At 35.7% G+C, this 13,498-nt stretch overlaps 1 protein-coding gene across 7 annotated transcripts in view; it reads right to left on the bottom strand.

The window, feature by feature from the left end:
* Window positions 1-13,498, bottom strand: part of LOC111507609 (NPC intracellular cholesterol transporter 1) — a 75,344-nt gene that overhangs the window by 29,969 nt on the left and 31,877 nt on the right. For all 7 annotated transcript variants that reach the window (XR_012467964.1, XM_074184969.1, XM_074184985.1 and 4 more), the window contains exon 2: window positions 11,858-12,523. Coding sequence is in view for 6 of the 7 variants with exons in the window: in XM_074184969.1 (XP_074041070.1) it covers window positions 11,858-12,523 (666 nt within the window). In the remaining variant the exon portion in view is untranslated. The remainder of the gene's footprint in view (window positions 1-11,857; window positions 12,524-13,498) is intronic.

The following is a 13,498-nucleotide window of genomic DNA, read 5'->3' as shown; positions in this document are numbered from 1 at the left end:
CCGTAATTAGGAAATACCCTGTATATAAAGGAATATTCATTTGAAATTTCACTTACAAGAAAAAATGTCTAGGTGGACCTCTATAAGTTTCAGGTGAAAACAAACACCTTTTCCGGATATCTTCGAAAAACTTTTGTGATTTCTTTACTGGAACAGACAAATTAGCTAAATCACCTTTCAAAAATTTATTGTCAGCAACTTATGGTAGGTTACAATTAAACATTGAAAATAAATATAGTTTAAAAAACTAAAAAACACGCTTTTAAATAAAATCGAACTAAAAAGTTAAAAATATTTTTTTTTCTTAAATAAGCTTAAAATAATAACGAACGAAAAATACTAGTATTATTGGGAAAAAAGCGACGGGCGCTTGATATACAAAAATATGGCACAAAGCGCCCACGCTTTTTTCACAATAATACTAGTATTTTTCGTTCGTTATTGTTTTAATCTTATTTAAAAAAATATTTTCAACTTTTTAATTCGATGTTCTTTTAAAGCGTGTTTTTTAGTTTTTTAAACTATATGTATTTTTCATTTTTCAGTTTTGTATGCTATAAAAGCGAGTTTTTTAGTCTTTTTAAGCTATATTTATTTTATCTAAACTTTGGGATCAATCAGCGGTATATTGTTTAGAAAAATGACAATTGATATTTCCCGATTCCGGAGACTGAGCCTGAAAATCAGCTACCAAGCCCAAGGTATCAGGCGTGCAAAGAAGGGTTACAAATAAGGCAGTAGGCGCGCAAAGAAGGGTTACAAATAATGCAGCAGGCGCGCAAAGGAGGGTTACAAATAAGGCAGCAGGCGCGCAAAGGAGGGTTACAAATAAAGCAGTAGGCGCGCGTGTTAGATCAAGCAATAATGTCAATAATTCTACGTTTGTTTGAAGGTGGTTGACAATGTTTCGTGGTGTATTTCATCAGTTCGGACTTCCATTGTCTAATATAAACAAATAACAATTGTATTAAACAAAAAAACTGAAATTACAAAGAAATAGCCTACAAGTAACAACCAAAAAATTAAAAAAATTGAAATAATAATAAAAGCTGAAAATTAAAAAATATTATTAACAAAAAATGAAAAATAAATATTAAAAGATTCCAAACCAAGTTACGTCACGACGTTTCGATTGTTAGTATCCACAATCGTCTTTTGAAGATCCTCGCTTCTTATATTAGATGGAGCAGCACAGCAGAATAGGTTTTTTAAGGTTTAGACCTTCTTTGGGGTGTTGCTAACAATATATGGAACTTTGCTAAGCATAAACCAAGACAACTCGAAAGAGCTACCACTTGAACATTATAAAGGACAGAAATTTATTTAAAGAAGTCGTTCATCAGACTCACATTTGACTTATATCCAAGGAAGCATGAAATATATTCGAATATATCGAGCCAGACAGTTGAAATGAAATTTTAATGTGAAAAACCTGAATGGGCTTATTAGAATAAAGTAGAATATGAAATGAATTCAAATATTTCGAACTTATTACGCATGCAACTGAATAAATAATATATTCTTCAGATTGATTTAAATTCATGAAGGTGAAGTTAGCTTAAGATTTAAATACAATTTCTTCAATTATACAAAAATAATTCGTCACTATTACGATTTTTCAAATAGTCAATAGGCATACTTGGAGACTGGCTATAAATCAAATCATCTAAAAGAACAATTCGTTCACGCCAGTCTCAACTCTCTACACTGTAGGTTAATGGTCCGCTTCAGTCTAGTCCGAGAAATGATGATAAGAAACTACCTTGCACTAACGAGTGACCAAACAGCCCGAAACCTGTCTTCAGTGAAGAATCCTGCACTGACACCTGTCGGATACAATCCAACGCCCTTCTTGATATTAGCCAGGGGAGTAGTTGTTTTCTGATAGGTGTCAGTCCATTAATCTACAGTGTAGGGCGTTGAGACTGGCTTGAACGAATTGTTCTTTTAAATGATTTGTACATTACGATTGATTTGCGATGTAAAATGATTCAAATTAATACTTTCATGGAGTTATTCCTACCCGTATTGCTTCAGTAAATGATAGTTTATACGTGAAAAACTATTCGGTATCAGCTAATATTCCAGGGGTCAACATTCAACAACCTGACGGGGTGATTCAAGCCTTGATAGAGATATTATTGCAATCAAAGTTTTTCGATGAACAATCGGGATTAGCATGAATTTAAAATACCTATGAAAATATAAGAATCAACACCTACTTCATGAAAATTAATATCTTTCATGTTGACTATTGATATTAAGGGTGGTCCTTCCCTTAGAGTTTCATTAAACTATCTGCAAGCAATTGAACAAAATCAGCAAAATCTATTGGAGATAGTTGACTCATAATAAACCCCGAGACATCCTGTTCAATCAGCTTTATTTTTAAGAACATTGTCAAACCCGTCTTTCTGCCAAAAACGAAACGAGATCGAAGAAAATTCCATGTGTCGAATAATGTACACTATACACATGGGAATTTATGTCAATTAATACCCTGAAAGGATGATGATGAAAATATTGTTTCGACGATAGTTTCTCGTTAAACGATCGATTTCAGCAAGAATTTATAATATGGAATTATCAACATGGTACTCATGAAAATACCATTCATGTTGACTAATTATAGGAAGAGTGATGTTCTATGAATATAAACCTCTGTCTGCCAAAAAATGAACGAGATCAGTGAAATTCATTGAGGATAAACGCCTCATAAAAACACTCTCGGTATATGAATATATTTCAATAACACGGCCCATATGTGTTGAGATCGACATAAATCTAAAACATATGTAATGATTCAGTTAATGAACATACTTCCGCAAAAAAACGAAACGATACCGGCAAAAATTTCATTTGTCAAATGTATAATATTCCTAAGCGTTTTTCAACCCGTGATGGAAATATTATTTCGACGACAGTTTCCCGTTTAAAGAACGATATCGCCATCAATATAAAACCGGAAAGAGTGAGTTGATACCCTTACTCTATAATAACACTTTGGCATACATATGTAGAGCTTGACGTAAATCTCACATTTTTTGCCGAAGTGTTACTGAAATATATTTATATTAGGGGTGTCAACTTTCCCAATGTTCTTGAAAATAAATCTGCTTGTACAGAGAAGCACCCAAAAAATTGGTCGGGGACTACCGTGGTGACCATTCTGGCTTCTCTTGTATATATGTTCCTATATATGTCAATATTTTTTATTAGGAAAAACAAGAGAGCATAAGGTTGATTAAATATGAAAAGTCAGGTTGTTGTTAAAATTGATTATTGAAAAAACTAACATTTTTAATAAAAGTTCTTCGAGTTGTTCAAAGCAATAATTAATTCCATAATTGGTGACCCATGACTGAAAGAATATGGAGTCGTAATCAATCCTGAAAAATGTGAATTTGGTGAAGCTACAATTGAATTTCTTGGATTTGTCATCTCTGCAGAAGACATTAAACCATCGACAAAGGAAAGTGAATTAATTTTGAAGTATGATAAACCAAAAAATCTGACTTCTTTAAGGTAGGTATGGTAATATTTTATAGAATGGCAATCCCAAAAGCTGCAGATATTCAGGCACCATTAAATGATTTCCAAAAGGGAAATATCAGATGTTGAAATAGTCAGAAGAAAAAAAATAGGGCATTTGATACATTAAAACAAGGTTTAGTGAATGCTGCTTTACTTGTTCACCCAACAGATTCACCTCTACCACTAATGGTGGATGCATCTCATTTTTTTATTGTAGCAGTGATACAAGAGAAAAAGTATATCCATTGGATGCCTTTAGAATTTTTCTTCAAAAAACTTACAATGCCACAAAAGAAATATAGCGGCTATGATCGTGAACTTCCAGCAATATATGACGCAGTTAAAACATTTTCGATATATGTTAGAAGAACGTCATTTTGTTATCTATACAGATCATGAGCCAATAACATTTGCCTTCAAAAAAGAAATCCGTGAATTGTAGTCCTCGGCAAACCAGATAATTGGATTGCATAAGTCAGTTTATCAATGAGATGAAACATATATCTGGTAAAGACAATACTTTGCTGATCCAGAGTGTGTACCATCGATTTTATGAAGAATATTGACCGTTCAGAATGGAAGTCAAATCAAAAGAAAGATGAGCATCCAGAAGAAAAATATTCAATATATTGCATAATTTATCTCATTCCGGAATAAGAGCTACCACTAAATTGATAAGCGAGAGATATATTTGGTCGAATATGAAGAAAGGCTTTCACGTATAGTCAGTGGGCATACTTGAAGACTGGCTATAAATCAAATCATCTAAAAGAACAATTCGTTCAGGCCAGTCTCAACACCCTACACAGTAGGTTAATGGACTGACACCTATCAGAAAACAACTACTCCCCTGGCTAATACCACGAAGGGCGTTGGATTATATCCGACAGGTGTCAGTGCAGGTTTCTTCACTGAAGTTATTCCTGCATATGCTGTTGGCGATACAACTGCCGCAATAGATTTTCAATTATTGGAACACACTTGCAGACCGGTTTCGGGCTGTTTGGCCACTCGTCAGTGCAAGGTAGTGTATATCATCAACATAAAGTCAATGATTTCCGATAATTTAAAATCGAATTCCGTCAGAGTATCATTCCTCGAACTAAGCTGAAGACTACAACAAACAACAGGTTTGTCGTCGCTCCATCTGCCTGTGAACGAGGTAACCAACTGCATATCCAAATTTGCCCAATTCCTCGTAAAAGGAAAGAAATCTTTCACGTATAGTCAGTGGGCATACTTGAAGACTGGCTATAAATCAAATCATCTAAAAGAACAATTCGTTCAGGCCAGTCTCAACACCCTACACAGATTATCGGAAATCATTGACTTTATGTTGATGATATACACTACCTTGCACTGACGAGTGGCCAAACAGCCCGAAACCGGTCTGCTAGTGTCTTCCAATAATTGAAAATCTATTGCGGCAGTTGTATCGCCAACAGCTTATGCAGGAATAACTTCAGTGAAGAATCCTGCACTGACACCTGTCGGATATAATCCAACGCCCTTCGTGGTATTAGCCAGGGGAGTAGTTGTCTTCTGATAGGTGTCAGTCCATTAACCTACTGTGTAGGGTGTTGAGACTGGCCTGAACGAATTGTTCTTTTAGATGATTTGATGAAGAAAGGCATTAGAAAATGGAGTCAGTGCTGTATTTAATGCCAAAAATCCAAAATAAGTAAACATGTGGTGAGTCCAGTAGGTGTTTATGCGGTACATAAAAGTCGTTTCGAGCATGTTAATATCGACTTGGTTAGACCACTTCCTCCATAAATGGGTATACGTACTGTTCAACTTGCATAGATAGACATTCAAGATAGCCTGAACCTTTTCCTATAACCAATAAAACTGCTGAAAAGGTGACCAAGAAATTTTATGAAGGAGGGATTTCTTGATTTGGAGTTCCGTTAAGAATAACTACAGATGAAGGTAGAAAATTTGAATCTTCACTTTTCAAAGAGTTCTCAAAATTTTTGGGTATGCAGCATATAAGAACGACAGCTTATCACCCATCGGCTAATGGAGTTATTGAGAGACTTCATCGCACAATGTAGGCAGCACTGAAGTGCCATGAATCAGAAAAGTGGACGGACCTTCTTCCTATTATTTTACTGGGAATCAGGGTTTCAGCAAATAAACAATTGCAGTGTTCAAGTGCCAAATTGGTGTATGGAATAACCCTTAGGATCTCTGGAGACCTCATAATAGAAAGGACTGTTCCTTCCCCTACGCCTGGAACTGATCACGATAAACGAAAAGTATTCACGCAAAATGAGTTATTCAGGGTGATTAAAAGAAACGAAAAATATTTCACTCTATTAGTCAATGGAAAACATAAAAATATCAGTATTTACCGTTTGAAACCAGCTTCCTTCATATTAGAGACCGAAAGCACGGTCTAATAAAGTCTTGATGATTCCTCTTTTAGTCGATTGATGGTGGTTGGATTCGTGGTTCAGATACTGTCCCGTGTGAGTGGGTTTTCGGTGTATAGATGTTTCCCACTTAGTGTCGGTCTTTGGAAGATCTTACGCTGTTGATGTGTTTCAGGAAGGCGTCTGGTTCAGTATTCTCATGGTTCTATATTATGAAGGTGTCGTCAACGTATCTCAACCAGACTCGGGGTTTCTTGTGGTCTTCTTCAATGGCCAGAGTTTCAAACCACTTCATATCTGTTAGCTATAACTGGTGAAAGTGGCGATCCCATTGGCAGTCCCTCATCTTGTGTAAAGAATTCGTCCTTTAGTTGGAAATAACAATTTCGTACACACCATCCTAGTTATTCCATAATTACTTCTATAGGTAAGTTCGTTCTATCTTCCAGGTCCCTGTTTTCGGATAGCTTCCTCTGTATGATTTGAAGTGCTTCTTCAAGCGGAACGTTGGTGTAAAGGCTTTCCACATTGAAACTGATTAGTTGATCTTGCTCTGCGACTTCGATTGCCCCTAGTAGTTCGAGAAAATGCCTTGAATTTTTCACAAAAGATGATGTTTTTCCTTGTTGTATTATCGGCAGTTTCATTTCAGGGTTTTTTTGCTTAATATAATTGTTATTTGAATAACAATTTTGTTATGTAAATACAAAATTAAAAATTATGTATCTAGATATTCCTGAAGTGAATGAGGTTTTAACTTGATCAGAAGCTCTTTGATATCTTTTTTCAGGTTCTCTAACACTGTTATGGAGAATCGTCGAATCACTATTATCTAGAGAAGTAATCATATAATAATAATAATGTTTGTTTTCGATAAAACACAAATTACAACACGTTTATAAATTAAAACAATTTTTGAAAACAAACATACTAATCACTGAAGCAAAAATGCTTGTTCGTGATACATGTAAGTATAAGAAAATATATATAAATACAGAGAAGTAAATTTGTAACATAATCTAGGTGGGAAGTCCATATCGAGTAAAGGGTCACAATAAGGTAAATGCGCCAAATTAGTGTAAATGTATCAATTCCGTGTTTCTAAGTCTATATTGGGTAAGTGTTACAATAGCAAAAGCAATCAAAAGCTATTTCAAAAATTTCAGGTTGATAACATTGTTGAATATTATTCTACCAGTTCTGTTTAACCATGTTTTTACATGACGCTTGAAAGAAAAAAAAAATTTAATAACTTTTATTTCATCTGGTAGCAAATCAAATATTTTCGGAGAATTCTACGGAATGTTGCCCAAAACTCTTTTCACGGCACGGAACATTTTTAAAACTCATCTTAGTTCTTGTATTATATGTATGCTCAATGGATTGGAGAGAAATTCGGTTTTTATTTATAGAAGTTACTCTTTGGCAGAATATTTGTCTGATATCAAATATATACTTTTCGGAATAAAGCAGATCCGATGAATACCTCATGTTTTTTTTTTTAAATATTATTCTCAATATCCACCTTTGTATTACACTCAAACTACTCAAGTTATTTTCTGCCACTCCACCCCATCCCAGGATGCCGTAGGATAGCTGAGACTGGACCAGTGCAAAATACAATATTTTGAGGTTTTTCATGTTCAAATAGCCGACCAGATATCTGAATTTGCTTAGCAATCCTCTCAATTTATTCTTTACGCTGGTAATATGCAAGTCCCATCTCATGTGCCTATCTATAATGATTCCGAGATATTTCGTTCGTAGTTGCTGAGGATATCAGGATATCAAAACAACCGTCGCATAAGCATTGCCCAGGAATTGTTGAATGACGTCAACGGCGATCCAGATTTGCTTAAAAGGGTCTCAACTAGTGACGAATTATGGGTATATGGTTATGACATCGAGACCAAAGTCCAATCGTCCCAATGGAAGAGCCCAGGAGAGCCGAAACCAGAAAAAACGACAAGTTGGATCAAATGTCAAGGTTTTGCTCACTATTTTCTTCGATTACCGTAGCGTAGTGAATCAGAAATATTTGCCACATGGTCGTAGGTCAATAAGGAGTAATTATGCGCCGCTTGAGAGAAGCAATACGAAGAAAACGTCTGGTATTGTACCATGGCATCACGATAATGCACTTGCTTGTTCGTAACTTTTTTGGCCAAAAACAACACCGTAATCATGCCTCTGCCACCGTATTCACCAGATTTGGCCCCCGCTGAGAGAGTACAAGGACTTACCAAAAAATGCATATCGGAACTGCTTTGAGTATTGGAAAAAATGTTGGTATAAGTGTATTATATCTGAGGGGAACTACTTTGAAGGGGAAAACATAAAAATTGATGAAGAAATGAATATTTTCTGAAAAAAAATAAAATTCATCCCCCAAAGTATTATACGAAATTTTACTGATGATTCAAAATTCGCAGAAAATATAATTTTTAGTGATTTTTCATTGAGATACGAACTAATATCTGTACCATATAGATTTAAGCTTACATTTGATACTCTTATAACTCATATTGTATCGTCTGCGTTGAAGCTATTGGGATATTTCTCCAGAAACTGTTGATACATTCAAATTATTGTATGTCACTTTCATAAGAAGTAAGGTAGATTATGAATGGTTAATTTGGTCTGCATTATATCAAAATTCCGTTCAGCGATTATTATCTGTTCAGCGTAAGCGCTTGAAATTCATGTGTTTTAAGTGCAACGGATTCTATCCAGCTAGAGGCACAGACTAGAATATTTTATTAAACACATTCAACTTAGAAGCCTTAGCAGATAGAAGAAAATGCACTGCAATTATGTTTTTAGTTAAACTTTTGAATAACGAAATTGATTGTAATGACTTAAGAATTCAGTTTCTTGTACCTATATAGATCACAATCCAGGCATATGATTACTTTCTACAATAGAAATCCTAGGACAAATTTATTGAAAAAGTTGCCGATATTTGTAATGTGTGAGTTTTTCAATAAAGTGTCCGACCTGTACGATATACATCATGACAGCAAACTGTTTATTTCAAGAACCAATAAAAATTCAATGCTAGGATTATTTCCATCTTCTTGGGGTTTAGGTACCGAACAAATCCATTAGATTTATGTGATGATTTTCAGACCTTGGTTTCCTGGTGGCCGAAGGCTTTACAGAAAACGGCCCAGGCGAAGCTCTCTGGCTTACAGAGACAGGCTTGTCTGGCTATCAGTGGTGGCATCATTACGACACCGTCAGCGGCCATGGAGATCCTTCTAGAACTACCTCCTCTCCACATTTTTCTGGAGAGGAAGGCTAGATGGACTGCATATAGACTTGTGCACATTGCCAATTGCACGAATCAATTTAGTACAGAGTGCAACAGACTGTTGCTTGACACTGGAAGTCACAACATTCTGGAAATGACCTCTGACTTTATGCCTCCAAAGAACTGCCTCATAAAGTTCTGTTCCCGAGTAGAGAAGACTGGATCCTCCAGGAGAAGGAAATATTAAGATCAGATATTGGTTGGTTCACATATGGATCAAAAACACCTTCCGGTTCTGGTGCAGGTGATTTCAGTCGAAGACCCAGGACAGAGATATCAACCTGCCTAGGAACCTATGCGACTGTATTTCTAGCGAAAATTTATGCTATTGAATTGTGTGTGGGTAGATTGAAAGAATCCAACCTCATACACAAGTCAATAAAAATATTCTCGGACAGTCAAGCGGCGTTGGAAGCTCTTGGCTCCTACCGAGCATCGTCTGAATTGGTAGCAAATTGCTAAAAACGACTCTCCTCGATAGGAAGACTTGACAGATTGTCTCTGGTCTGGATTCCTGGCCATACTGGTCTCCCTTGCAAAGGAGGGTGCTGCAAGCAGCTTCATCGGACCAGAACCTGCCATTGGCATCGCTCTAGGCTTTGCCAAACAAAGATTGAACACCTGGATGGCAAGAAGATTTATGGACTCCTGGCAGAATCTTCCATGATTGGCTCACTCCAACCTTGATACCAAACAGATGTTGGACTGCAGTGGGAATGAACTACGATGTCTAACAGGCCTTCTTATAGGCCACTGTCATTTGAATCATCATATGCAGAGGCTGAGACTGTCGGAAGACAGTGTGTGTCGCCTTTGTTTGAAAAATGATGAAACAACAGAGCACATACTTTATGCCTGCCCCGCTGGGGACCGAATCAGGTTTTTAGAGTTCGGCAGAACCGTACTCTTACCATCTGACCTGAAATACCACTCACCATAAAACTAATCGGCTTCGTTAAGCAGCTGGGTTTATTTGGTCGAGTGTGAATAGGTGTGAGCCACAACAAACCCTTGCGGGTTACGGTGGAGGGTCAAATAGACCCACTCACTTTTGACCTAATCTTATTATTATATTTCATTAAATTTTATTCTCAAGTTTGTGATATGAGTATACCAATGTAAGTGTTCATCAACATATATACCAAGAAATTTTGTTGAGTTCTGAACTGCAAGATTAATTGTATTGTTTCATGTATTTGCAATGTTGTTCTAAATAAAATACATTTGTTTTTCAACATTCAGAATCGAATTGTTTTTCTGAGAACCAGTGTTATGATGTTATTTATATAAATGAAAACATCTAGATAGCGTTTAGTTAAATTGAATTGAAACAAGATTTTAATTGAAATATATTATGTCAGTGTGAAAGATTAAAGTACGTATCAGAATCCATATACTCATCAATGCTATAAAATCAGTGTTCAAGTAAGTATTTTTTAAGACACATTTAGATATTGTGAATTCCAACATTCTGATAAAGTGGTGGATACTATTACGTAGATTCAAATTTGACGAGTTTCGGCAGCTAGCAGCTAGCTTGTGTCGAAGAACACATCAGAAGAACAAATCAGAAGAACAAATCAGCTGATCTTCTATTATATTTAAGTGCAGTTTCCAAAGCATTGAGCATAGTACCTTACGATGATGAACCGAAAAAAAAGAGCCCTTAAAATAATTGAAAAATTGAAAAAGTCAAAAAGCCCTTGCGATAATACCTAATGAATCGCTGTCATCCATGGTGAAAAAATAATTATGCAGCAGCCAGCATTTTCAACATATCCTAAAAGTTATTGAAGCAGAGTTCAAATCTATTGGATCGGTGGATAGCTCGTTTAAAAAAAATCGGAATCCTGAAGAACAGTATTTTTTACAAAAAAATAGTAACATGAAAACTTTATTTTGTAAATACTCTCAAGGAACGAAATTTTGACATACAAACAAACATATATAATTACATTCAGGATTCTATCCAAAACAAGCACTGATCCCAAACACCAGGACTGCAATACTCTTCGCTACACTCGATTTACCAACCAAGTTGGCGCCATCAGGAAATGAACTAGACGCTCCCTTAGTAGATGGAAAGCGTGTCGCGCAGTTCCCTTGTTTGAGAATAGTGCTTGTTTTAGATTTATTATACGCTAAAGGTTCCAATCCTACTTTTCAATACTGGATTCTCTTTTCATTACCGAAGGAAGAAGAATCAAGTTTTTTACTTAAATTTGAATCTATTATGTACCGATAAGGACGAGGACACTTCAATTAGGTATTGGTCCACCATTATTGGTGGAGCAATACCTAATTGAAGATAATCACTTGGTGATCGAAACACGTGTCGAAGTGTTAAAATTACTGTTTGCTGTTGGTATAAAACTCCAGTAATATTCATTACTACAAAGGTCCCAAACAGTGCATCACAACTATACAAGAATGAGTTTACACATTTGATTATTTTTTTTGGGAAAGAAAGTTTTTGGCTTTCTACTACTCCATCTGATACAAAAAAATATAACCCCTTCAATTCACATTTGATTATATTTTAAAGAACATAAAAAGGAATCTGGAGCCTGTTATTTTTGGAAATCGTTTTATTGGAACTCTCTGAAAACCATTGAAATAGAAAAATACTTACATTCAAAGCCGTTTTGCAGGATACTGTAGGTGGGTTCAACGGTACGAAATCATTATTGGGACCGGCGCCACTGTAATAGTTCATCTGGAAAGGCACTTGAGGAGTACTGTTGCTACCCAAATAAGCGAACCATCTTAGAGGTGTACATCTAGTGGAACCCCAACCACCGCACATCATATCCAATGCTTTCATACCAGATTGAGGCATGCTAACTTGCTTGCAAGAATTGAAAGCGCTCTCCAGGTATTGGTTGGACAAATAAATATCGACAGCCGTGATGTACGTTGTATTCGAAGCTTCATCCGTTTCAGTGGCGTTTATCTTCATAAAAGTCGACTGTATTGGCGAGCAGCTCAATTCACAAATTTGTTGGAGAAAATTGTTGAAACAAGCCGGACACCTGCTCAACAAACTTTCAGCTATTCCTAAATTGCGGTCGAAATTAAGAATTTGGCTGGGGCTGCAACACACCGGCTTTGAAGCCAATGAGGGACATCTTTTTTTCATTTTTTCTAACGCGGTAGCATTATTTAAAGGTTTCGCTGGCCCAGAATAAGGGCAGTTTTTCATGTAATGACCCTTTTTGAAGCATTCTCCATACCATATGCAATGGCCAGGTGTCGTGTCAGAACGATTCGTGGATTCATTGTTGGCGGCTCCAAAAATCTGTAACAAAAATCAGCGTGTCATTGAAAAAAAAACTGTAACTGAAATGCAAATGTTGCTCTCACGAAACTGAATTGCAGTACAATTTCAGACGCGCTTTCAACCATACAAGTTGGAATAATTATAGGACATGAACTAAACTGTATAGTTCACCTTGTAATGATGGAGTTATGATTGGTGAAATGAAATAGTTTGGCTCTTCTGGTGTATGGGAGCAGTAGTTGCGTCAGTAATGTTTTAAAAAATAATCCTAGTTCAAAGATGTATTTCTTGTCAAAAGTCAACTATTCTATCTGGTGCTCATACTTTATCATTTGAAAATTTACATATTCTTCACTCAAAATTACCGATTGGTTTACACAAATTCAATTTTCACCACAGGTCAATAAACTTTTGAAGGGAATACAAAATACAGACTCCACCTCCTTTTCCTATTTTTTTATACATTTATCAATTTGAGTTTCTTACAAAAATTGTCCAAAAATAGTTTTACACAGTATTATTATTTTAGAACGTATATTCTTCTAATTAGGAACCTTGGGAAAACAATTTATTTAAAAGACGAGTTCCTGCTAATGAAAAAGGCACGTTATTACGTAGCCTTATAAATATTATTTTCTTAAATGCCAATAAATGATTCCAACAAATTTTTAGCTGAAAAAAAAAATATCCAGCGATTGCGATTTACGGAAGGACATTATTACAAATTCAAAGTATTAACATAGAAATATAGAAATAAATTAAGGCCCTAAAACTCAGTAGCTAACTTCCGTAATGTTGCAAAAGTCATCGATTATAGTTATTATTTGAGATTGGTGGATTTCATCGAGTACCACAAACTCATTCCTGATTGCCAACATGGCTTTAGGCAGCAAAGATCAACTTCAACAGCAATAAATGAACTTTGCAGGAGCACACATACAAGTTTCAATAGCAAGCAAATTCCAGTTGACCATAGCTTACTCCTGGAAAAAC

The sequence above is a fragment of the Leptinotarsa decemlineata genome, unplaced genomic scaffold (genome assembly GCF_025532065.1).
Source record: "Leptinotarsa decemlineata unplaced genomic scaffold, Ldec_3_MD MMD2_P_RNA_scaffold_2, whole genome shotgun sequence".
NCBI lineage: Eukaryota > Metazoa > Arthropoda > Insecta > Coleoptera > Chrysomelidae > Leptinotarsa > Leptinotarsa decemlineata.
The sequence above is the reverse complement of the archived record's forward strand: the minus strand, read 5'-3'. Positions and strand labels throughout refer to the sequence as shown.